The sequence below is a fragment of the Dermacentor andersoni genome, chromosome 6 (assembly GCF_023375885.2).
Source record: "Dermacentor andersoni chromosome 6, qqDerAnde1_hic_scaffold, whole genome shotgun sequence".
Classification (NCBI taxonomy): domain Eukaryota; kingdom Metazoa; phylum Arthropoda; class Arachnida; order Ixodida; family Ixodidae; genus Dermacentor; species Dermacentor andersoni.
In genome coordinates, this window is record NC_092819.1 from 169,348,388 (window position 1) to 169,375,884 (window position 27,497).

At 47.5% G+C, this 27,497-nt stretch overlaps 1 protein-coding gene and 1 pseudogene across 1 annotated transcript in view; both read right to left on the reverse strand.

The window, feature by feature from the left end:
* LOC126523427 (uncharacterized) overlaps window positions 1-27,497 on the reverse strand; it is a 151,493-nt gene that overhangs the window by 94,838 nt on the left and 29,158 nt on the right. Inside the window, exon 2 of the mRNA XM_055066808.2 lies at window positions 2,743-2,830. Within this exon, the coding sequence (XP_054922783.1) occupies window positions 2,743-2,830 (88 nt within the window). The remainder of the gene's footprint in view (window positions 1-2,742; window positions 2,831-27,497) is intronic.
* Window positions 15,869-16,048, reverse strand: LOC126523785 (U2 spliceosomal RNA; annotated as a pseudogene).

Here is a 27,497-nt window from a genome sequence, read left to right on the forward strand (position 1 = left end):
GCGGCTTGGGTCCGCATGGGAGACGCAATGCATGAAGAGGAATGCGCACGCAGCCGACCATTTGGGGGAGGAAAGAGTGCGGCGCCTGTGCACGTGACGTGCGCTTCTGTGGTTAGAGCGTCACGCGCGTCGAAGGTGCCCGCGCGGCTGCAGCAGCGGTTGCGGCAGATGCATGGGAGCAGGTACTGTGACCGTGGCGGTGTTTGTGTGAGCGTAGTGTGGTGGCGCATGAAAAAAAAATGGTTGATTTCATAGATTTATGCAGCGTAAACAACTTGGCTGTTAATCCGTCCCCATATGAATGTTGCGGCCCCACGAGTTTTTTCTGTGTTGGTTGGTGTCGTAACTCAGTGCTAGTGGCGGTCCTAAATTGTCTATTGTAGTTAAAGAATTCGCGTCAATTTGGCCATTCGTTAGCTCTTACTTAGTTTTATTATTCCTAGAAGTCTTATAATTTTTTATTTATTGGCGGCAATGAAACGTAAAGGCAGCTTTTCGGGGCTCCCGAAGTTCTTATCTTGCTCTCCACTCCTTGTTGATGATTTTGTTCTAAACTGCACTTTTCTAGATTTTGCTAATAGTCACTTATCAGTCTCGCGTCAGGTAATTTTCTTTAAGCCTATGGAACCGATACTAAGGTTCTTAATTAGACTGAATGCTTATTTCTATAGCGGCTTTGGGTAACCACCAGACGACATCAGGGATTTGTTTTATGGCAGGTATTTGTGTCTGACATGCATTAACAAATTTTCTTAGCAAAGTTATTATTGCATAAAATAGTTTGCCGCTGTTTGCGTCGTATATTGTGCTCTTACAAATTCTTGTTACTGTATTGCATTACAAACAAGCCCTGATGTTATTGTTCGCGTTCATGCTGGTGGATGAAACAAGACTTGGACACGCGTGCTTGTTTATGTGGCATCCGCATTTCCTCGGCTAACAAATGTTAAAGGTTATCTCTCAGCGCTAGACGCGCCTTTCTGTATCGGCAGCTTCTGGAATGTTATCGATGGTTATATTATTTGTCATCTTGTCGCCGAACCTTGTGTAATCAAATTCTGTAGCACGACGCAATACTGGGGTATATTCACGAACTCGCGCCAGCACCATCCATAACGCTGGCAGGTTCATTGAGCTATGCATAAATAGCCGACGCATGTGATGCGCAGATCAGATTTCGACGATCGCTAACTATGCTTGCCGCTATCGCTGTGCTTTGAGTGTCACTTCTTTTTGAGGGCTGAGATTCGTCAATAAAAGTTAGTTTCATGATAGACTTTTCGCCACTTTGTGCTTCACCGTCACTACAACGTGACGATATTAGCAAGTCTAAAAGCACGCGCGCTTTCCTACTTTGCATCTCTGCTACCCTCCCCCCCTGCCTCCCCCCCCCACACGCACACACCATAAACATTTTAATCACACACTCCTGACAACCGCCACTTGTTACAAGTGGCGGTTGTTCAGGGGTGTTTTTTTGTTAATGTTGTGCTATCGTTACCTAGGCATTATCGTAAAAAAAAAAAAAAAACTACGTGAAGAACAACGTTATTCGCGTGTCAAGCTTATTGTGCCGCAATTTATCACGCGCCACCACCACTGTGGACCTTCTTTACAAAACATTCGTCACACCAAGCCTTGAGTGCAACTCAGCAATTCTGGGTCATTTGTCAGGCATCTAGGCCTAACAAACATTTGACATTTCACCGAGAATCTCACCCCTCCGTTTGTTATTTCTACCTACAGTCGTTAAAAGCACAATACGAATCTCTGAGGTTGTACGTGCCAGAACCACGATCTGTTCATGGCGCCGGAGTGGGGGAGTCTGTAATAATTTTGACGGCCTGGTGTTCCTTAATGGGCCCTGACTGCGCGGTGCACGGGCGTTTTCGCAATTTGCCCCCGCTGAAATAATTACAGTCGCGATTGCAGCATTTCCAGAATGATATAAATGCATAACCCTGAAGACCTCGCTTTGCACCAAAAGTGTTCTCGACTATGTCTTTTCCACAGAATCCTTTATTTCAACCAAACTCTTAGATGCGAGATGCTCCATCAGCAGTCGTACGTTTCATATTTTATTTTCCATTCTTCAGATGTTACTGCACGTTTATGCCGCACCACTACCTACGAGATCGCTTTTGTGCCAAGAACGTTGGAAGGCTGCCACAGCCTCCCTACCTCCTTCACTGCTGCCTCTAACTCCCGTAGCTTCAAGACAGCTGCGAATACTGATGTATATTCTTGAGCTTCGTTTTTGTAAAGCCGTAGGTTGACGGAGACTATCAGAGTAATTAGGAGTTGCATATTTAGCGTAAGGGGTGTTAGGTGCCCAATAAAGCCGAGATACCATAGAACAACTCGACGCAAGGCATTATAGGTCGTAAAATTTATTTATGTATCCATGGCTTCAGGCACCACTCTCTAGGCAAGATAGTGAAACGTTCATAAGATTTTTTTTCCTAATTCAACCACCATATAGCGCTTGCATGCTGCACTCATTTTGTTTACTTACATATACGGAAAGCTGCTACACCGTAGAGTAACTTTCTACACGCTTAAGTTGGAAGGATTTGTTCCTGGCTCACATAAAATTATTATACTCAAACGAATACTTAAAGCCACTCCAAGATTGGCCAGATAACCTTAAAAGCATACTCAGAAAGTAGCAACCACTGAAAGAATTAGTCCAACTAGTACATTCGCATTACCACCACGATTAATCAACAGTCGTTGCCTTACCGCATCGTGCACCAAAGGATAGCTCGGAACGACAAGGTTTCCAACCAATCCAATGATGGCAATGGCTTTGACGGCGGGCTGCATGGTCCTGTAAAAGGAAAAGGGTGGGAGGCGGAGGGCAAGTTTATCAATGCCAAATATAATACGAAATATGTAAGGAATAAATGGTTGTTGGCATTTGTTTCTAAAATATTGTGTGCAAGATTTCGCAACACTTTCTGGAACCAATTATTCAGGAAGTTCCTTGATATCATGAACGGAAGAACTGAAGGCTTGAAATGACTACAGTTTTTGTTAAGATTGCACTTGTTGGATAACTAATTGCTCATCTTGGTTTCCTGGCGCCCCTGGTAGAAAGTACACAATAACGGGCACTCAGTACATAAATCAGGCATTCTGAACTGCGAGGCATGCGTATAAAATTAAAGCTACTCTTACGAGCGACAACTCAGTAAAGTCCTTCAGGGTGTACGAAATCAGTTCATTAGAACCGCTCGTGCCTCCCGAAGCGAAAGCAAGGAGCAATTAGGGCCTTTGGTGCAAACCTTACGTCTTAGTAGCCGGAGAGTCACTTGCAATGGAAAATAATCTTAAAAATATAAAATTGTGGTTTCCCCAATCTACTTGCCAACCAAGTATGCTAGTGGAAGTATTCATTGCAAAGAACTGAGGGCATCTGAGTAGAAGACTTGTTCATCAATTGGAGCATGTGAACATATGGTGCTAAGCAAAAGCCCCTTAGTTTCATGGGTGCTGTAGACATTATTCTTCTGGACTTTACATAGAGTGCACAGTGAGGCGGTGTATTATTCTTCCGAGACGCACGTGTACTTGTTTTGAGGCGAAGATACTGTGAAGTGCAATAATTATTCTTACTTTAGCGCATCTGAACCACATCAGTAGGAAAAAAGCTTTGGTTTCATGTAGTTGGTCCATTGTGCAAGTATATGCATGGTCGCATGCAAAATCCACGTGCATGGAAGGGATATGTGAAACAGGATGGTGCCATTGTCAATTTATGTTTTGCTTCTATGTCTTTTTCGTGCACTTCCCTTTCTGTACTTATGCTTATGTCGCCTTTGATGCATCATATTCATCACATCTGTTTTTTGGTTCACATCTGAAGCTATGCTATACTTTAGTTAGATTGCATATTCAATGAGTCGCACTAATTGATCATGTAATTATGAAAGCTGCTCCTCAGAAGTATAGCATTCTTACCCTAATGGGAATGAAAAGCTACTATATATGACAGGAAATTTGATGCCCGAGATTTTAATGCCAATGCTTCTTGCAGTTTTATACTCATTTGCTACGCACTAGATAATATTCTAAATTTAATTTTATTTAGTTGTGAGAAAATATAACGGATGAATCCCAACAGCACCCGGAAACTACTTTCGTGAGGAGGCCAGCCGAATAGAAAGCATAACACGCCTCTGTACCGGTTTGAGACCGGGCAGCATATTGCTGCAGAACCACGACAAGACACACTTAGAAACAATGGGGTGCAACCCATACATGACAACTTTATGTGAAATATAAGCAAAGCTGGCTAGACCTGCAGCCTCACATGAGAATATACAACACATTTCTAAATGCACTGTACTCTCGGTCAGCAACATCCATACGCTGTACAGCACGTTATCAAATCAGCTGCTGACTTAGAATACGGCACACAAAAAAGTTTCTTGCACAATTTATCCACATTACCAGCCCCATGCTTAGCAGCTCAACTGGTAACCTCTGCCATATAAGTGCATGCGTTTTGTGCAAGAGAGAGATAGAGAGAGAGAGAAAGCAAGGAGAGGAAAGGCAGGGAGGTCAACCAGAAGAGCATCCGGTTTGCTACCCTATACGGGGGGTGGGGGAAAGGAGAATAGAAAGAAGAAACAGGGAGAGAGTGAGCACTGAGTGCGTGTGGGAAGGAAACTATGCACAAGGACACCATAAACGGTCTCTTAAACCAGTGCGATTCATGTATTGCACCAATGTACGATTCGCTTTTCGTGCCAGTGACGGCTGTGGCCACGGTTCAAGTATATTTGATTCGGTGAACGGTCTTATGTCCAGTCGGTGTAAGGTTTCCCGCAGAGAGAGGCGTACACAATAGGGAGGTACACAATAGGTGTTCAATGGTCTCCTCGCACCCACAGGAATCGCACATCGGGCTCTCGGCCATTCCCAAACGATAGGAGTATGAGTTCGTGAGCGCTACTGCCAGCCACAAGCGGTGCAGCAATGTTGCTTCGCCGCGGGAAAGGCTAGGTGGCAGTTGTAGCCGTAGCGTGGGTCCAGTTTATATAACCGGCAGTTGAAAGCACCTGAACTCCAGAGAACGTGCGACTTTTTGCGTGCATGTAGGTGAAGTTCCCTGGCAGCGTCCGACCTCGGCAGATTTATTGAACACGTCTGGGTATCTTCGTGGGCAGACCGGGCAGCCTTGTCCGCTAGGTTGTTGCCGACGATGCCACAGTGAGCAGGAATCAATTGAAACATAATGGCGTGCCCGCTTTCCAGAGCATGGTGGTGCACTTCCCTGATGTCAGATATGATCTGCTCGTAATTTCTGTGACGTAATGCAGACTTGATGCTGTGAAGGGCTGCCTTAGAGTCACAAAATACGACCCATTTCTCTGTTGGCTATTTTGTGACGTACATCGTAGCGGCATTGAGAGCTGAAAGTTCTGCCGATGTAGATATAGTCGTGTACGACAATTTGAATTTAACTTTAACCTTCTTGGCTGGAACGACTAATGCGGTAATTGAGCTGGTACGTGAGGTCGAGCCATCGGTATATATATGTATGCGGTCATGATACGTCTGGTGCAGTAATAGGAGCGTAAGTTGCTTCAGAGCCGGCGATGGATGATCGGACTTTTTTTGCAATTCCAGGAATAGCAAAATTCAGTTGAGGCTGTCGTAGGCACCACAGGGGAGATGAACGCGTCGTCACTGGTGTAAACTATGACGCTATGCACTCTTGATGACCGTTAATCACTCTTGAAAAGGTCGCTTGGGGTCTCTCGGCTGGTAGGGAGGCCAAATAATGGACGGGAATCCTTGAAAGATGGCGAATGTGCGCTCTGTGAGAATCGACAACTACGTGTGTCTGGATCATATGGTCCCCAGCGATGGCAATTGTTGCTGCTGTTGGCGTGCACCGAGGCAGCCTTAAACACGTGCGTAGGGCTTGACCTTGTATTCTCTCGAAAGCGCAAAAGTTCGTCTTGCATGCGTTGGACAACACTGGTAGACTGTAACGTAGGAGTCCGAGAAACAGTACCCTGTAGAGCTGCATTATAGAACGGACTGGTGTACCCCAGTTTTTCCCGCAGAGAAATTTAAGGACCTGAGCAATGGGAACTAATTTCTTCTTTAGATAGACGCAGTGAGGGTTCCACGAGAGCTTGCGGTCAATGATTACACCCAGAAAGCGATGTGTCTTAGCATAGGATACAGCTTGGCCATGGATCGAAACAGGATATGATGACATTTGTTTGCGCGTAAAGCCAACCAATGCGCACTTTTCAGTAGACACGCTGAGGCCTTGTTCTCGTAGATCAGACGCCTTCATGGTTGCCGCCCGCTGAAGCCTGGCTCGTACCTGAGGGCGAGTCACCGTAGAAGCCCAGATGCAAATGTCATCGGCGTATATTGAGACGTGAAATGACCGCGGTAGGTACTTCGCTAGTCCTACCATGGCGAGGTTGAACAGAATGGGGCTCAACACTTCACCCTGCGGCACACCACGGCAGATGTAATGTTCCGAAGTTCGGCTGTCTTCAGTCTGTAAGAAAAAGCACCTCTCAGTCAAATAGTCCCGAATCCATTGATATATATCCGGCCACCAATTCCAACAGCCTCAAGTGAGTTCAGTATGGCCTCATGGGCGGCGTTATCGTATGCTGCTTTTATATCTAGAAAAAGTACCACTGATAGGCGCTTGAGGCTTTCTTGATTTTGGACCCAGGTTACGATGTCAATGACGTTGTCAATGGACGAGCGACCTAGACGAAAGCCCGTCATAGCGTCCGGATAGATGTTGAATCGTTCTAGGAACCATTCCAAGCGAGCAAGAACCATTCTTTCCATTATTTTACCGACGCAGCCCGAAAGCGCTATCGGACGATATGATGAGAGCTCAAGCGGAGACTTTCCTGGTTTCGGAATGGGGATCAAGCGGCTCGATTTCTATTGTCTAGGAACGGCGCCCTTCTGCCAAGACTGATTGTAGTAGCTGAGCAGCTCATCACGTGCGTCATGTCCAAGGTGGCATAGGGCAGCATACGTGATGCCATCAGGTCCTGGTGACAAGGAACGCCTGCAGGTCGCCAACGCAGCATCGAGCTCTTCGAGTGAAAAGAGCACGTTCATTTCTGGTACACGTGCCTCAGGGATCTCATTCAATGCTGCGTCAGTAATGATGGCCACGGACCCAGCAACCCGTGCACAGAACTCTCTTCAGCCACTTGAAGTTCCGAGCGCAGTTGGTAGAGGGCCAGAACAGCAAAGGGCTTCCTTTGATGCGGAGATGAGCGAAGACTCCTAACCGTTCTCCATATGTGTGAGAGTGATTTTTGGGGATCAAGCGACTGACAGAAAGTTTTCCATCGCGTGTCTTCCAGTTGATCCATACGACGCTGGACGTTCTTCTGTATGCGTCGTGGAGCCTTCAGATCCAAGACGCACTTCGTGCGCCGATACCTCCTCTCCGCCCGTCGGCCTGCCGCACGCAGCCTCTCCACTTCCATATCCAAGTCTGTTCGCCTTGCTGACCTTGTGAGCGCGCAGATCGATGTTTTCAATGTCTCTGCGACCGCATCTTCGATAATGTGTGAAATGCTTTCCCGACATGCGTCATCCATATCCTTCCTAAACTTTGTACAATAAACTGTACGCAAGACAGAGATGCCTTTGCTGCGCAGTAATGTGACGCATATCTGTTTTCGATCATAGTGTCAATGCTTTGTGAGTTTGCACACGTTTGTCCTATGTTTAACTTTCCGTTTTTTACTTCATTTCTGAAAAGATGGAGCCAATTGAAATTAAAGGATATTTCTACACTAAAGTTTCATCAATACTCATGAAACTTTAGCGAATATGCTTTTGTTTTATTAGAAGATGTGTTCTAAAGTCATGGGCATCATTGTAATCTGATTTTATGTGTTTTTCAGTATGTTTCTCTAATTATTATTCAGTTCGTCTTGTGACTGATCAATAAAGATTTTGGCCTTTTAAGAGAGAAAATGTTTCATTTGAGTTACTCCGCGACTACAGATTACATGCCATTCACCAAGCATAAGTGCAGGGGCTGCTTATGAAAAAATCAAATATTCCTCACCTGTGAGTATTGTGAATCCCTTCAAACGTGACCATGGGTCTGCATCGTGCTTTCACACTATTGGGAAGAGTACTAGCACTCTATTCTGAAGGAGTTCAAGCACTCTGTTTGGTGGAGTAGAAACACTCGGCTTGGAGGAATAGAAGTACTCGGTTTGGAGGAGTAGAAGCGCTCGGTCTGGTGGAGTACAATTACCCCTGTTGGGGGAGAGTATTAGCACTCTGCGGAAGAGTACTAGCACTCCCTTGCGGTGGATTAACAAAACTCTGTCGGGAGGAGTTGACCTACTCTCTCTCAAAGATGGTCGATCTACCCTCGAAAAGAGAGCGAAATATGGGACAAGCAGATACTCCCTCAAAGAGAGTGCCCGGAACTCTCTTTATTTTTAGAGTGTAGTGTGGGTTGCACGGAATCTAATCATCGACATTTTTCCACGCTGACTTTGGTAACTCTCCTCCTGATAGCCTGGTCATCCACTGTACACGGATGCTCGTAAATATTCCCATGGTGTTGCCGCAAGTGCGAATCTTCAACTATGGGCGTGACCGAGAGCCTTTCTACAGAGTGCATGCGACAGCGAGGCTCGTCTTCGGCCTTGTAGCCGCATCAACATTACCAACATTCCCTATCCATAAAAGCAATTGGCGCAGCGCCTTGCCGTTCAGTGGGCACGGAAATAGTGTGGGTTGCACGGAATCTAGTCACCGACTTGTTGCCACGCAGAATTCGCTAGCGCTCCTCCTGATCGCCTGGTCATCGACTGTACATGAATGCTCATCAAATATTGCCATGATGTTGCCTCAAGAGCGAATCTTCGACTATGCGCGCGGCCAATAACGTTTCTAAAGAGTAGATGCGACAGCGAGGCTCGTCTTCGGCTTCCAGACGCATCGCCCTTGCCAACAGTCCCTATCCTTTTAAGCAATTGGCGCATCGCCTTGCCTCTTTGTGGGCACGGAAAAAGCGTGGGTTGCACGGAATCTATTCACCGACTTTTTGCCACGCAGAATTATCTAACGCTCCTCCTGATCACGTGGTCATCGACTGTAAAGGGATGCTCATCATGAAGTTCCCTTGCGTTGTCGGAAGTTCGAATGTTCGAGTATGGGCGTGACCAAGAACGTTTCTACAGCGTGGATGCGACAGCGAGGCTCGTCTTCGGCCTCCCAGTCACATCGACATTGCCAACAGTCCCTACCCATTAAAGCAATTGGCGCATCGCTTGACTTTCAATGGGCACGGAAACAGAGTGCGTTGCACGGAATCTAATCACCGACGTTTTGCCAAGCAGAATTTGCTAACATTCCTCCTCATCACCAGGTCATCGACGGTACGCGGATGTTCATCAAGTATTCCCATGACGTTGTCGCAAGTGCGAGTCTTGGAATATGGGCGTGACCAAGAACGTTTCTACAGCGTGGATGCGACAGCGAGTCTCGTCTTCGGCCTCCCAGTCGCATCGACATTGCCAACAGTCCCTACCCATTAAAGCAATTGGCGCATCGCTTGCCTTTCAGTGGGCACGCAAACAGAGTGCGTTGCACGGAATCTAATCACCGACGTTTTGCCAAGCAGAATTTGCTAACATTCCTCCTCATCGCCAGGTCATCGATGGTACGCGGATGCTCATCAAGTATTCCCATGACGTTGTTGCAAGTGCGAGTCTTGGAATATGGGCGTGACCTAGAACGTTTCTACAGCGTGGATGCGACAGCGAGGCTCGTCTTCGGCCTCCCAGTCGCATCGACATTGCCAACAGTCCCTACCCATTTAAGCAATTGGCGCATTGCTTGCCTTTCAGTGGGCACGGAAACAGTCTGCGTTGCACAGAATCTAATCACCGACATTTTGCCATGCACTTGTGTACTAAGCCTACTCTTGGTGCTAAAAGGTCTGACGACGCTAACTGAATGCTCTTTCCTTGCGCGCAAGTGTCTTGCGAAATAGTATGCGATCGTTCTTCTTTAATTTTATTGCTTTTACAATACGGTAGTGTTGAAGCTTTCCCCGACCCTAATACGCGTTCAGAGAATTAAATTGAAGTAGAAACTGTACCTGAACACCCGCTGAAGCGATGAAACTCTTGTTTCGAATACTAAATCGAAAAAATGATGTACATGTTCGTACCCTCCGAAGTTCACAAGCCCAAAAGTGAGCTAGCTGCTGACGTGAAGGCTATTAGAAATGGAGAAAAGAACACACCAACAAGGACCTCCAGTACACAAAAAGAGTATTGGAACTCGAAGAAAAATTACACAACTTCGATCATCTCGGCAAAACTTTAACAGAAATGGACAACGTATTTGCCAGTTTAGCAGACCGCAGTAATCCTTTCCAAGCACGCCGTGATGAATTGGAAGATAGATCTAGGCATGACAACTTAATATTTCATGGTCTTGCCGACGCTAAAGAAACCTGGAGCAAAACAGAAGGTAAATTGTGAACCGCCATAAAAAAAAAAAAAAACGTTTTTGAACCTTGAGCAGCGACTTGATTGATCGCGCGCACCGCCTCGGTCCATTTTCGCCGACCACATGTCATCCCATTAGAGCCGTATTTGCGAGCTTCAAGGGCCCCAAACAAATCATTCTTTCTCTTCGCAGCCAGCTGAAACAGCAGAACATTTCAGTGAGCGAGGACTTCTCACCTAGCACCCGCATTTTCCGCAAAGAACTAATCAATTTTGCTAAGAGCCAACCAGATTTCACTCAGTTCAGATGACGCTATAACAGATTGTTCTTGCATAAGAAGTGCTTTAACAAGTGCCCTGACCTCGACCTCGTTCAGGAGTTGAATACACGTGGCTTCGAGGCAAGTCACCCCGACACAGCTATGCCGCGTATTACACCTAGGAAAGGCAGAGGGGCAGTTGTATATCATCGCAATCACAATCATCCGAAGTATTGGTACTCTTTACTAAAGCCAGAAGTGTTCTTAATAAACCTAACGCTCTCTCATCCGCGACAGTTACACGCGTTGCGAATATAACCACCCTGTATGATACCTAGTTGCCCACGCGTGCGCTTGACTCGCAGATACTCCATGATGCGCACCAGTTTACTGTTTACCTCTGCGACCGCGCTGAGCGTAGAGGAGGAGGCGTGCTTCTTGCGGCTTCAAAAGACCTACCATCATCACCTATCCAAGTTAACAGCGCTCCAGAAACAGCATGGTTTATTGATAACCGTACGTAACTCTAAACTGATTCTTGGTACTTGTTATCGACCACCTTCTTCACCATCCATATTTATTAATGAACATCTTGAAGGAGCAGCGGAAAATGATGAAGGCAGAAGGCAGGAACACACAGGACAGCGCTGAATTCACAACTAACTTTATTTGAAGGCATACGGAAACATATGTACACAACCGATAGCCACGTGCTTTCCCGTCGATGGCGTCATTATTAGTGCGCAGGCAAAAACGCAAAATTCTGTAATCTAATGCTACACTATGAGGCGGCTTAAAAATTTGTATTCACTGTCCTACAAATTTAACGATAGTGTGCTTACACAACACGACCTTTATTTCCTGATATAGCATGCCTCCCAATAAAGTTAGTTATGAGTTCAGCAGTATCTTGTGTGTTCCTGCCTTCAGTCTTTGTCATTTTGCGATGCCTTTTTAGGATGTTCAGCCAGTACCAACTCGCCCAAATGTCGATCTTTCTACAATTTATTAATGAATTCCATGACACTATAAACATAGCACATTCTCATTTTCCTTCTCACCCTATGTTTTTGCTAGGAGATTTTAACTTTCCTGACATAATCTTGAATGTCCTGGCATTATGTCCTTCCCCATTCTCGCAACAGGCTCATGACTTTCTTAAATTATGCTCCGTTTTTTCTTTCACGCAGTTAGTTACTCAGGCCACCAGGATTTCAAATGATGTAGCTAACACCCTCGACTTCGTACATACGATACATGCTGTCCTCGCATCTCATGTCACCTACTTACCAGGAAATAGTGACCACTTCTAGCTCAATTTCATGATTAACGCTCTTTTCCCTAAAACGTCCAAGCACCAATAAATACGCTACTATCGGAACGCTAACTGCGTATAAATAAACAATGAACCAGCTAATTCTTTTGATGACTTTGTGAAAACCCTTGATGATTGTTCAGTCCAATTTACCTGAGATTTCTTTACGCGTAAAGTTCATAGATTGACTGAGAAATACATCCTTAATCGCACAATCACTTAAAGTGCGCAAGCGCAATGGTACTCCGCTAATCTAAAACGGTTATCCGAACGAAAAAAGCGCTTCTATCCTAAAGCCAAATCATCCTTTACTGACGCACGCTAAGCAACCTATAAATCCGCCTCAGATACCTATATAGTAGCTTGAATAACTACTAAAGACAACTACTTTTCCAGCACACTGTCTGAAATACTAAAAAGAAATCCTAAAAATTTTGGCAAATAGTAAACCCAACAACTAACAATGCTGTTTCGTCAGAAGATTAATCTGGAAGTGGTATTTCTGAGAACATATGCGCCACTATTTTTAATGGATCATTTACAACTCAATTCGCGAAAACTGGCAATGATGAATTTCCTATCGCATACCAACGCGAATACTTACCCATGTATCCTGTGATTGTTGAGGCACACGGAATGAACACGCCAATAGACATTTTACCGTGTCATTCATCAGCTTGCTACGACTGTATTAACAGTAAATTAACAGTACCAAACAGTATTAACAGTACCAAAGGCATGAGTCTTCTTCCTCCAGATCTAACATTAGTGTATAGATGCACAAATATAGAACTCACTCTCTCTGCAAAGGTGTTAGGGGTACACTTCACGAGTACCATGCAATGGGACGACCATGTAAGCTTTGTACTCCAAAAACTTAGCCGCATCACAGGTGTTTTAAATCGCTACCGATATACGTTACCCGTCTCTGTAAAATTATTAATTTATAATGCCTTATTCGTGTCTCACATACATTATGGGCATCTTGTATGGGGCACCACAACTGAATGTAACTTGAGTAAATTATTTCGTATGCAGAAGAAAATAATACGTGTCATCGCTAATGTACCGTTTGCCGCCCTTACTGAAAACCTGTTCAAGAAATACAACATTGCGACAGCCCATAAGATCTATGACTGCAGACTATTACGCGAGTATTACTTTAATACCAAACGTAACAATACTTTACTTGTAGAACTTGCAAATCTATCCGTCAATTCATACCGTTATTCAACTCGTACACCTGAAGTCTGGAAGGTTCCGCGCTCTAGAACTAACTACGGTTGTCAAATGTTGTGTAACAACCTTCCAAGATTACTGAATTTATACGACAGAGCAGGCTTCAATTTACAGGATTTATCACTGTCAGAATTTAAAACTCTATTGCTTTCACTTCTTTAGAGCACGTTTGTTAATGATTAATAATGTGTGTTATGTTCCTCTTTTTTGTCTATGTTACCAAGTGTATATCATTTATTTATTTCAATGCCGCAGTGTGTTTTGCATTGTTATTGTGGGAATATTTCACTGTACTTTCATATATTGTATAACTGCAATGTTTTATGGCCACTAGATAAATGTAATTTATATGGCGCTTGATGTGTTACCCCATGCAGCCATATTGTACCTAAGGGGGTGAGGTTACCTCAAGCCGCGTCTGTGCGGCTTTTTTCCCTCATCCACCTCCATTTACCACTCCTCTGTACATGTGTGTGTGTAAATGGAAATCAATAAATCAAAATCAAATCAAATCAAAATTCTTTAAATGCACCAGCCTCTTGGTTTCATGATACTGAGAAAAATTTTCCGACAGGCCCTAAATCATGTGCGCTTCCAAAGGAAGGAAGGTGCTTCCAATCTATAAATCTGGTCCCAGAAACTCACCTCTTAATTATCGCGCCATATCCATTACAAGAAGCTGCTGTAATCTATTCGAGCTTGTAGTTTTCACAAATATGGCCGCCTTTGTAGAGTACGACTCAGATTTTACTACCGCACAGCATGGTTTTCAAAGATAATATTCCTGCGAAACACAACTAGCATATTTCCCTCATGAACTGCTCGCATCCTGGATCGCTCATCGTGCGCTGACTGTCTCTTCGTGGATTTCAATAAAGCCTTTGTCAAAGCATGCCATAAACTACTACTTTTTAAAGTAAGCATGCTACATATCGACCCTAACCTTCTAAAATGGATAGAGCTTTTCCTTACTAACCGCTTTGAATTTGTTACTGCTAACGGTCGCAACTGTCCAGTAAAGTTCAATCGGGTGTACCACAAGGGTCTGTGGTGAGACCAGTATTATTGCTTATCTATGTTAATGGCCTGACCGTTAAATATTTTCCAACATACACCTGTTCGCAGATGTTTGTGTTATCTTCCGGGAAATTAAAAGCAATGATGATACTGTAACCCTCCAAGCTGATCTGGATAAAATAGATGACTAGTGTGGGAAGTGGGTAATGAAATTGAATAGTAACAAATGGCAAATAATACACGTATACAGATCTAATTGCAATCCTAGCACCTACCATCTGAACAACTTTCCCTTAGATTTTGTCGTGTCATTTGCTACTGTGTTCTTTATTTGCTACTGTGTTCTTTATACGTCACTACCACGTGACAATATCTTGGTATACAGATAACAAATGACTTAAATTGGACCATTCATATACAGTATGCGATTAACAGTGCTCGGATACTCATGGTGCAACTTTTTCAAAGCACCGACTACTTTAAAATTACAGCTTTACAAGACTCTAATACGCCCGACACTTGAAATACATGTGCAATATGGGATCACAGTCACTGTAATCTCATTACGTCCCTTGGGATAGTACAAAATGACTCTACCCATTTCGTTCTTTCTAATTATAACCATGCTGCGAGTATAACCCCAATGAAAACTAACCTAGCACTTATTCCACTCGCCAACCGCCGCAAATTTTCCCGTCTTTCACTATTTCCAGAAATTGTTAATCGCACCACACTTCACGATTCATTCTGCGGCCTCAGTGCATTTCAAACTGCTTCGATGATCGCAGTAAGGTAGGAATTGATTCATGTGAGACAAAGTCTTTCTTTCAGTATTTCATCCCCCGTACATCTCAGAAATGGAACCACCTTCCTTCAAGCATCGCAGCCATCGCCGATAACAAGCTTTTCCTCGTAACATGAGCCAACTTTGTATAATCAGAAGAATCATTATAATACCAGAACTTACTGCACTTGTTTGTCTGCTTAACATTACTACTCTGTAGCCAATCCACTCTTTAATGCCATAAGACCCTGAGGGTATTTTAAATAAAACAAAAATAAAAGGAACTGCGTCGAGTAAGCTAGAAGCTGTGAATAAACGCACGGAACCGATAACCTACGATGAAAGTGCAGAGGGAAAGACACAACCAATGAGGCTATGAGTGCAAATATTAAATTTTACTCGCACTTCTGGGCCAATCATCTTTTCAAATATCACTTACAGCGCCTACAGGAAGAAGGGACCAAAAGAACGACGAAGACAGCGTTTGTCTCCGTGTCTCTGTTTCTTTCTACGTCTTACTTAAGTCACCCGTACACATTATATCATTTCAAGTTTAGCTACTAAGCGAATGTTTGCAAGCTTATACGGCCGATAAAAGTACTATCCTTACTTCGTATAGCTTTCTACTAATTTGCTATCGCAATCGGTGCTTTTTCTTTCGGGCGTAACTGTGAATCTTTAATAAAAGCTGCACATTGCTAGGTTTTCAGAAAAAATGCGTGCGTCTATCGAATCGTGTGGATTGAGAATTTCTCCCCATATGTGGGCCGTTCCCGAAGACAGTGCAGCACCGGGCTGACCCACGGTGGAGCTGAAGGAGGCTTTAGGCACTCCGCCAACTTGCAAAAATAAGATTCATATGTTATGTTCAAATACAACCCGGATCACCGATTAAGCCGATGACAACAGCTACTACACTTTCACCAGCGTGGGCCATGTCTACGTTCCCACCGCCATTTCCCTGTCGGCGTTCCCAAGCGCTTGCTTATCTCCTCTCCTTTCCTTCCGCTCTTCCGTGGTGGCGTTCCCCTAAGCAGGCTGCCCGCCAGTACCGCGAGTTGGAAACAAATGCGAACTGTCCATGTGGCGCCGATCCCGCAAGCTTGGAACGTTTCACGGCAGCAACGACCAGGTTTCAGAAGGAGTCTGTAGGGAACCAATTTTGTGTGACCTGTGTTGTGTGTGGCCGTTTGTAGTTTTTGAGTGACATCGCAACCATCACTTCACTGCGGGACGTCGAGTAACACACGATCACTTTCGCTACGGTGAAGCAGTGCGTGCCCTCCGAGTGCGGTGAAGTGCGTGTCTGTTCTGCGTGCCGGGAATCGTTAGTAGAAGGTGTCGTGCCACGCTTTCCAATAATACATCAGTATGTAGACCCCCGGTGCATCATCATCTTCTGAGCCTCAACATCGTGTAGGAGCGACTACTCGTGCCTCGCCTTCCACTTATGTGCATACGGGTTTTGACGCACGGCAATGGGCAGTTCGCCATTATGGGGCCCACATACACAGCTTCCATGGGCATCCACATTCGCAGAGTGGAATGGCGCTCAGTTTTTTCTAGCTTATCCTAACGCATCAACCTCTCTTTCAGACATAATATTTTGCAGGAAGCTTACTGTTGCCTCCGCTTTCTGAAACAAGGCCAATTTTGCTGCGTGTAATTTTAATGTAGTTGGCCTTCTAATAAAAAGAACATAATTTAAGCGGTCAGACAAAATAGCGTTTTTTTTTCGTCTGTAAGACAGCGATCCCTCTTTCAACTCCAGTGAGTCCAGTAGAACCCCAACATAATCTTAATCCATAAGAAAGGGGACGCCAAAGATTTGAAAAATTAGAGACAAATCAGCTTACTGTAAGTTGGCTACGAAGTACTTTCTTAGGTAATCCCAAATAGAATCAGGCACACCTTAGACTTCTGTCAACCACAGGAACAGGCAGGATTTCGTAAAGGCTACTCAACAACAGACCATATTCACACTGTAAATCAGATGATAGAGAAATGTGCGGAATATAACCAACAGTTATATATATAGCGTTCGTTCATTACGAGAAAGCGTTTGATTCAGTCGGAGCAACAACAGTCATGCAGGCTTTCCGGAATCAGGGTGTTGACAAAGTGCATATAAAAACATTGAAAGATATCTATAGCGGCTCCACAGCCACCGTAGTAATCCATAAAGACAGCAACAAAATCCCAATAAAGAAGAGCGTCAGGCAGGGAGATACGATCTCTCCAATGCTATTCACAGCGTGTTTACAGGAGGTATTCAGAGTCCTTGATTGGGAAGAACTGCGGATAAGAGCTAATTGAGAACCCCTTTGTAACTTGCGATTCGCTGATGATATTGCCTTACTTAGTAATTCAGGGGCACAATCGCAAAGCATGCTCACTCAACTGGAAAGGCAAAGAAGTAGGGTGGCTCAGAAAATTATTCTGCAGACAACTAAAGTAATGTTTAACAGTCTCGGAAGAGAACAACAGTTAAGGATATGTAGCGAGGCACAGGAAGTGGTAAGGGAATACATCTACTTACTGCAGGTAGTGACCGCGAATCAGGATCATTAGATTGAAATAATCAGAAGAGTAAGAATGAGCTGGGGTGCGTTTGGCAGGCATTCTCAGATCATGAACATCAGGTTGCCATTATCTCTCAAGAGAAAAGTGTGTAACAGCTGTGTCTTACCAGTACTCACCTATGGGGTAGAAACTTGGAGGCTTACGAAAAGGGTTCTACTTAAATGGAGGACGACGCAACGAGCTATGGAAAGAATAATGATGGGTGTAACGTTAAGGGATAAGAAGAGAGCGGATTGAGTGAGGGAACAAACCCGATCTAATGACATCTAAGTGGAAATCAAGAAAAAGAAATGGGGCATGTGCAGGAAATGTAATGAAAAGGGAAGATAACCGATGGTCATTAAAGGTTACGGACTGGATTCCAAGAGAAGGGAAGTGTAACAGGGAGCGGGATAAAGTTAGGTGGGCGGGTGAGATTAAGAAGTTTGCAGGGACAACATGGCCACAATTAGCACATGACCGCGGTAGTTGGAGAAGTGTGGGAGAGGCATTTGCCCTGCAGTGGGCGTAGCTAGGCTGATGATGGTGATGGTGACTCCAGTAGACAAAGAAAGGCTGAGCACTAATTTTTCGATTCTGCCCTTTGCTTTCCTTCACCACATTGCCCTTTTCTCACTGAATAATGTATCCAGAAACCACACTGGAGTTGTCACAGTATGTGTAAGCATGCCACCAAATTTCATTTGGCCCACTCCTGATTTTGAAATTTGCCCAACCTCAATTTCAGGTGGCCCACCTCCAAATTTCTAGTTGGCCCAACCCCAAATTACAGGTTGTCCCTCCCCAAGTTTCAGTTAGGCCATCCCTAACTTCAAGTTGGCCAACCCCCAAATTTAAGTTAGCCCACCCTCGACCTTGAAATTGGCTCAGCCTCAAGTTTGAGTGGGCCTACCTTCAAACTTCAATTTGGCCCACTCCTAAATATCATTTGTACCACCCCCAAACTTTTGAGGCTCGCCCAGCTATAAACTTTTGTTGGCCCACTCACAAATTTCAAGTTGGCACATCCCCGAATTTCAGTTGACCCATTCCAAATTTCAAGTTGGCCCAAGCCCCCATTTTCAATTTAGCCTATCCTCAAATTTAGGTTGTTCCACCCTCGATTTTCAATTTGCCCCAACCTCAAATTTCAAGTTGGCACATCCCCGAATTTCAGTTGACCCATTCCAAATTTCAAGTTGGCCCAAGCGCCAATTTTCAGTTTAGCCCATCGTCAAATGTAGGTTGTTCCACCCTTGATTTTCAATTTGCCCCAACCTCAAATTTAAGCTGGCCCACCTCCAAATTTCAAGTTAGCCGAACCGTTGATGCAAGTGGTCCACCCCCATATTTAGGTTGGCCCACCCCTAAATTTGAAGTTGGTGCAACCTTAAATATAAGTTAGCCCACCCTGAACTATGAGAAGGCTCATTCTTATTATAGGCTATCATCCCTACGGGTATTATCTCCGTCCAACTTCCTCTTTATGTTTCAATTGTTGCTTATCGCTTATGAAGCAATCATCTGCATTTACACAATTCTAATGATTAAATAAGTGTACTACCTTAACAAATTACGCATTTTTGTGCAAATAAAAGGCATCACACTTTTCGCGTGATGGACAGATGTTGCTGGGGTACTCGCCGAAGAATACTTGGCATTGAAAGCACGGGTTTGATATTTCCTTTCTCTGTCGCAATCATAGAGGCCTCCATCAGTTCAGGGGCCTGTCTGGGGGTTTAGTTCATTCCATACTACAATGCACAAAAATTCTCTTTTACGTAACACAAAGAAATGCACATGCTTGTAATTATGTTGTCCAAGGAAAAAAGTTTAAATTATAAAATCTGCGGCTTCACAAGTGAGCAACACATTGCTCATTTGTGTATTTTTTTATAGATAAAAATTGCATAGAAAATACAATATTTAAAGAGCACTCCTGAACAAGCCATACCCGAGTTTGCAGCTTTATGCTTCAGCCATCTGGTGGGAGGCTGTAGAACTAAGTCCTACGTGGCGTTCAAGGAAAAATAGTCACGGCGTTGAACCGCTGCCAGCACGCCGCGAAGCGGTAGGTGGCAGCGATTAGAGCATTTGGCCACTGCTTACAGTGCTTCCTCCGTGATATGCTTGCGTTTCTAAAGATACCACGTGAATTCGAACGACATTGTTGCAAAAATCGCTTTCGGGAACAGTGTTACGCCATGTGTGGAGTCGAGGTAGGCATCGATGGAAATATCAGCCTTTGGACTCGCTATAGTGGCCATTACGGTGGCTGCATTAGTTTTATCACAGCGACCATTCTTGTCTCAAAAATCAAGTACAAATTTTTGTCGTTTCCATAGGCTTCCATTTCTGAATCTTTAACCACTCTGGCAACAGACTTCTAACTTTCAACAGCATTTGCCTTGTGTGGATTGTTGTCTAGAACATGTCTGTCACCTGTCCTCTTCAAAATTCGACCCGCACTTTCAATTATTCGCGAAAAACATGCTCATTCCATGGAAAGCGCACTAGCAGCGCGCCGCGGTCATTTGAGGCTCCGGTTGGTACGTGTTCGGTAAAGCTGGATATTAAGCTGTAGACGGTTCTCTTTCATAACTTATGGCGTGTACCACTTTTAACGCGACAGCGTTCAGGAGCTCGTGTCGCAGAAAAGCCGGTGTCGTCGGTGTCGGCGTCGCCGGCGTTGGCCGTGAGCGATAAATCCCAGCAGGCACTTCATGAATAAAAAATCAACTTGCAAGATGGGCTGGGTGGGAATTGAACCAGGGTCTCCGGAGTGTGAGACGGAGACGTTACCACTGAGCCACGAGCTTTTTTTTTTCTCTTTATTGTCACTGAGCCACGAGTTTTTTTTTTCTCTTTATTGTCACTGAGCCACGAGTTCCATGCTTCAAAGCGGTACAAAAGCGCCTCTAGTGAACGCGGTGTTGCCTTAGAAACGAGCTGTTTCTAAGGCCCAGGCGTGCGTCGCTTCTTCTTCGTGATTTTGGAGAGGGAAAATACGCTCAGTTCTGCAGCCCATATGGGAGCACGGCGCAGCGTAATGGGGAATGGGGGCGGGGAAAGAAAAATGAGAGGATAGAGGGGGAAAGGGAGAGATTGGTTTTAGGCAGCAGACGTCAGCATCATCCAGGGGCGATGGCCGGCGCTCGGGCAGAGGCCGTGCGAGGCCGGAGTCTATTGGCGATCTAGGAGCCCGTTTGTGTACACATATTCAAGCAGGCTTGCCAGTGCTGGGAGGTGGTAGCGGGCCGGGAAGAGCAGGTGTATCTCTGAGGTAGCCGGAAGTCCATACCGTCGGTAGGTGGCAGTGACTGGAGCGCGCTCCTGGGCTAGTGTTGGACAGGTGCAGAGTAGGTGCTCGAGGGTCTCGGCGTCACCGCACCTTCTGCAGGCCGGCGAGGCGATGCGTCCCTTGGCATGGAGCCTAGCTGCCGTCCACACGGAGCCCGTGCGCAGACGAAGGAGTGTGGAACGGTCCCGTCGCGAGAGGCCGTTCTCAGGGAGGAGTTTTGGGGCGCGGTTGGTAGCTACCCTGCTATCCGGATGGCTGGATGTGAGCAGCTGTTTGAGTCTCTGCCTGGAGAAGTCCGATGCTGCGACTGCTCTGGTGAGTGGAACGGTCGGGTGGTGGGCGGCCTTAGCAAGGACATCCGCCTCCTCGTTTCCAGCGATTCCTACGTGGGAAGGCAGCCAGTGGAAGGAGATGGCTACCCCCACTGCAGAGAGGGCCGAGATTTTTGCTCTCAGGAGGGTCTCAGTGACTCCGTGTCGATGGTGATCGGAGAGTGCCTGGAGAGCCGGTCGTGAGTCACTTAGCACCGCCACTGGTTTTGTCGGGGGGTCCTCCGCCAGGAGGTCTGCAGCCAGGTGGAGTCCCGCCAGCTCAGCTGCTGTGGAGCTCGCGCGAAAAGGAAGTCGGCACTGCCTGCTCCTGCCCTCAGATGGGATGGCACATGCCGCTGCTGCGGAGCCATTGGAGAGCACGGAGCCATCCGTGTACACGAGCAGCCTGCCGTCCAGCTCTTCCAGGAGTTTGCCAATAGCTGCCTGTTGTAGTGCTGCTGCTGGCGTCCGGCGCTTTGATGTTCCATTCAGGGATAGGTGCACCTCTGGAGGCTTCTCGTGTGGCGGAGGTGTGACCATGGGCACTGGTCGCTGTACAATCAGCTCCTCGTAGAGCTGACAGAGGCCCCCCATGCGAGATAGTGGCTGGCTCCGCAGTCGGCAGAGCAGAGCCCCACCATCTGGAGCACGGTGCAGACGGTCAATGTGCCCAAGGGCACGTTGGAGCATGTGCAGCGACAGTGGCCATTCGCCAGCCTCAGCCAGTGTGGCAGCAACTCGAGAGTGCTTGGGGAGCCCGAGGATGCTCCTAACTGCACTCATGTGCAGTCTCTCGAGTTGTTGCTTCCTAGCTGGAGATAGTAGAACCAGCGGCAGGGCATATAGCAGGATGGATGTGGCCGCCGCTTGGTTCATCCGCAGCGCCCACTTGACGGTGCAGCCCCGACCACGCTGTTGCATCTTGCTCACTGCCCCCTGGACTCTTCGGACTTTGGAGGTGACAGCCTTGACAGCAGGAATCCAGGAGAGCCGATGATCAATGGTTAGGCCTAAATACGTGACCTGCCGCTTCCATGGGACGGTGGTGTTTGCAATGCGCAGCTGTTTCACGTAGAGGCGTGCGGAGGCTAGCGGGTGTACAAGTAGTGCCTCTGTCTTTGCCGGGGACACAGAGAGGCCGATGCCACCGAGGAAGGAGATGACCGCTTCTAATGCCCTCTGTAGAGAGCCCCGGATGGCAGCGATGCTTCTCCTGGGTCCTCGTATCCACAGTGCCACGTCATCTGCGTAGATAGCGCAGCAGACTGGGTAGCGGCTGTCAGCCGGTAGTGCTGCTGCGAGTCCTGCCAGTGCCAGGTTGAAGAGGAAAGGGCTCAGCACTGATCCCTGCGGGACACCGGAGGTGATGTCTCTGGGATCGCTGAGCACCTTGCCTACCCGTACACGAAAACTCCGGCCCACCAGGAAGGCAGAGATGAAGCCCCGGAGACATCCGGTGACGCCTAAGCAGTCCAGTGCAGCCTCGATCACCTCGTGCGGCAGCCGGTCAAAGGCACTCTGGACGTCCAGGAGCAGCAGCATGGCGACGTCCCCACTGCCCCTGGCATCCTCCAGGGTGGCCACCACATCTGCGATGGAGTCCGCCGTTGAGCGCTTTTGCCTGAAGCCAGATTGCTGTTCTGCAAAGTACTTCTGCTGGGCAGCTATCCATTCGAGCCGTGATAGGGCCATCTTCTCCATCAGCTTGCATGCTGCAGAGGTAAGGGAGACTGGCCTATAGGAGGAGAGCGAAGTCGCAGGCTTCCGTCGCTTCAGCATAGGCACCACCACAGCCGTCAGCCAGCTCTCAGGCAGGACCCCGGTGCTCCAGTAGGAGTTGAACTGCTCCAGGAGTCGTACCCGTTGTGGCTCTGCAAGGTTACGCAGCATCTGACAGGTTATTCCGTCGGCTCCTGGGGCACTCCGTCGTCGTGTGAGAGCTAGCGCCGACTCGAGCTCGTGCATGCGGAGAGGCTCGCTGCATAGGGCGGAGATCTGTGCTGCCACCCACTCTGGATGGTGGCAGGGAGGGAGGCAGCGTCTTGTGGCGACCGTCGAGGGCAGGATCTGCGGGACTGGAGACCTCTCAGCAAACCGGTCGGCTAGGCGCTCGACCAGGGCCCGCTCGCTGATGCCCATGAGGACGGCCACGGTTAAGGACTGGCGTTGCGCGCTTGGAGCATCCATCAGTGACCTTAGCAGGCGCCAAGCTCGAGTACCATCTGGATTGCGACTGATGGTGGAGCAGAGGCTCTCCCAGCTTTGCCGTCTGCGTCGGCGGGCGTGGCGGCGGCAGACAGCATCCACGCGGCGGTAGGCCGTCCATTGTTCCGGAAGCATGGTGCGCCGGGCCCTGCGTTCGACACGGCGCCGAGCAGCTCGCAGTTCTAAATGGCGTATATCCGGAACTGGTTTGCCCTCTGGGACAGTAGAGCGTATGGTAGCGGCATGGGCGCACTCCACGATCATCTGCAACAGATCCCCGTCGTTGTCCGCCTGCCGGCAGAGCTCACGAAATGCCTTCCAGTTGACTGTGAGGCACTCTCTGCTCCTGGGGGACTTGCCTCGAAAAGGAGTCAGGAGCAGGGGCAGATGGTCGGAACCCCAGGTGTCAGGAAGCGTCTCCCAGCTGTACCGGCAGTCCTCTGTGGTCAGGCTCAGGTCGATTGCCGTCTGTGTTGGACGAGCTCCGCGCCGGATGAAAGTGGGGGCGCCAGTGTTTAGAATCTGCAGGCCGAGTTGGTCAGCAGCATCCCGTAGTGCCTTGCCACGAGGGCAGCAGTGCCGGCCACCCCAGGCTGTGTGGTGGGCATTGAAATCGCCACAGAGGACGAAGTCTTTGCCAAGGTGTCTAGCCAAACGTAGCAGGCAGGAGGGGTCCCAAGGCTGGCAGGGTCGGACATACACACAGGCGATAGAAGTGTCCACGCCCCCGATGCGTACGCGCACTGCACAGCACTCAAACGGCCCGCCAGTCAGGTCAGCCACTTGTATCTCCGCCTGGGGTAGCTCTCGCCTCACGTACACGTGCGTCGCTTGCTCAGGCGCACATTTCGCTGTCGCGCCGAACGCTGCGTTGCTCGACGCTCACCGCGTCCGATGCGGGGCGCGTAGTCGCTGCGCCGTAGCGCGTCTTACACCACTTGGCGGGTCGACGGGAACGCTGTCGCGTTTCAATCTTGAAGGCGAAGCTTAAGCGTCCTCCAATTTTTTGTTTCAACTTATTGAAACTTACTCAGGAGCAAGCACTTACACTTTCTGCTTATATATATATATATATATATATATATATATATATATATATATTTCATTAAAAAGGTAGTTATTCTATGAAGGGTATACAGGGCGTCTTTTTTAGCTGCACCAAATATTTAAAATAGGCAAAATTAAATCACGGTACCATTGTTTCCCATTCGAGTGTACGAATTGGTCGCAACTATATATAGATCAATTTCCGCAACTGCGTGCTGAATTAGCCATGCTACGGTAGTTGCCCTTCTCCCTACAATACCTATCCACACGATTAAATTTTCAATAGCCGATTTTATGTGGGAGCTACGCGAGCAATTATTTCCCCTGGGCAGGCTCCTTGAAACCAAACTGGCTGGAAAAATAGTATAGGTGTCGTTACCATGATTCATACATTTTTAATTTAAAGAATTTGGTGCAGCCAAGACAATACTCCCTGTATACACATATGGGCGCTGTATGAGTGTATGCTCAATGTTAAAGATGCTCTGATAAGAAATAAAAGCTAAATATTCTGTTAAAGTTGAGACAGAAATAGAAAAGATGACGTTCTGATTCAATTCGTGGCGTTATTTCTACAACGTAGCATCCAAGTAAAAATCTAGCTTAATCAGCATTGTATGCTCGCTTTACTCCATATGTATTTAGCAAGCATGAATACGGTTGCGGAGCACACCACCGCAACTATGCTGGTCACGAGAATGCCCTTTTTCGATCAGGCCGCACTATTATGGATAGCCACGTCAACGTCGTTGCGCTGCCAAGGCAGCTGTCGCGATCTGGATTATCATTGGGACGTTTGGCGACAAAGTGACAGCACAGTCGATGCAAGCAACCCCGCACCGTACCCGCGCTGCTTCCAACTCCTGGCCTTTTCCACTTCTGTCGAACAAGTGCTACGCTCTGCGCAGCCGCTCATGATGGACTACAAAAACCGCCACCATGCTGCAATCAATTGGCGCCACTCCACTGCAACTATGCTGTTCACGAGAATGCTTTTTTCCGTGCAGGCCGCACTACTATGGATCACCACGTCAATGCCGTTGTGCTGTCAAGGCAGTCGTTGCGACCTGGACTACGACTGGAACGTTTGGTGACAAAGTGACAGCACAGTCAACGCAAGCAAGGCCGGGCCGTACCCGCTGCCTGCAACTCATGGCCTTTTTCACATCGGGCAACCAAGTGCTACGTTCTGCGCAGTCGCTTCGTATGGACTACAAATACCGCCACCATGCTGCAATCACTTGACGCACGCCACTGCAACTATGCTGGTCACGAGAATGCTCTTTCCGTGCAGGCCGCACTATTATTGATCGCCACGTCAATGCCGTTGTGCTGTCAAGGCAGCCGTTGCAACCTGGACTACCACTGGGACGTTTGGCGACAAAGTGACAGCACAGTCAACGCAAGCAACGCCGAGCCTCACCCGCTGCCTCCAACTACAAACCTTTTACACATCTGGCAATCAAGTGCTACGCTCTGCGCAGTCGCTTCGGATGGACAACAAATACCGCCGTCATGCTGCAATCACTTGGCGCATGCCACTACAACTATGCTGGTCACGAGAATGCCCTTTTTCGTGCAAGGTGCACTATTATGGATCGCCACGTCAATGCCGGTGTGCTGTCAAGGCAGCCGTTGTGACCTGGACTATCATTGCGACGTTAGGTGACAAAGTGACAGCATAGTAAGCGCAAGCAACGCCGCGCCTTACCCAAGCTGCCTCCAACTCTTGGCCTTTTCCACATCTGTCGAACAAGTGCCTCGCTCTGCACAGCCGCTTCGGATGGACGACAAATACCGCCATCATGCTGCAATCACTTGACGCACGCCACTGCAACTATGCTGGTCACGAGAATGCTCTTTCCATGCAGGCCGCACTATTATGGATCGCCACGTCAATGCCGTTGGGCTGTCAAGGCAGCCGTTGCGACCTGGACTACCACTGGGACGTTTGGTGACAAAGTGACAGCACAGTCAACGCAAGCGACGCCGGGCCGTACCCGTTGCCTCCAACTACAAACCTTTTACACATCTGGCAATCAAGTGCTACGCTCTGCGCAGTCGCTTCGTATGGACTACAAATACCGCCACCATGCTGCAATCACGCGGGGCACACCACAACTATGCTGGTCACAAGAATGCCCTTTTCCATGCGGGGCGCACTATTATGGATCGCCACGTCACCGCCGTTGTGCCGTCAAGGCAGCCGTTATGACATGGACTATCACTGGGACGTTAGGTGACAAAATGACAGCACAGTCAGCGCAAGCAACGCCAGGCCTTACCCGCTGCCTCCAACTCCTGGCCTTTTTCATATCTGTTGAACAAGTGCTACGCTCTGCGCAGTCGCTTCAGATGGACTACAAATAGCGCCATCATGCTGCAATCACTTGGCGCAGGCCACTGCAACTATGCTGGGCACGAGAATGCCATTTTCCATGCAGGGCGCACTATTATGTATCGCCACGTCAATGTACTGTGCTGTCAAGGCTGCCATTGTAACCTGGACTATCACTGGGACGTTAGGGGACAAAGTGACAGCATAGTCAACGCAAGCAACACGGGCCTTACCCGCTGCCTCCAACTCCTGGCCTTTTCCATATCTGGCAATCAAGTGCTGCACTCTGCGCAGTCGCTTCGGACGGACTACAAATACCGCCACCATGCTGAAATCACTTTACGCACGCCACTGCAACTATCCTGGTCACGAGAATGCCCTTTTTCGTGCAGGCCGCACTATTATGGATAGCTACGTCAACGTCGTTGTGCTGCCAAGGCTGCAGTCGCGATCTGGATCATCACTGAGACGTTTGGCGGCAAAGTGACAGCACAGTCAATGCAAGCAACGCCATACAGTACCCGCGCTGCTTCCAACTCCTGTCCTTTTCCACTTCTGTCGAACAAGTGCTACGCTCTGCGCAGCCGCTTAAAATGGACCACAACAAACCGCCACCACGCTG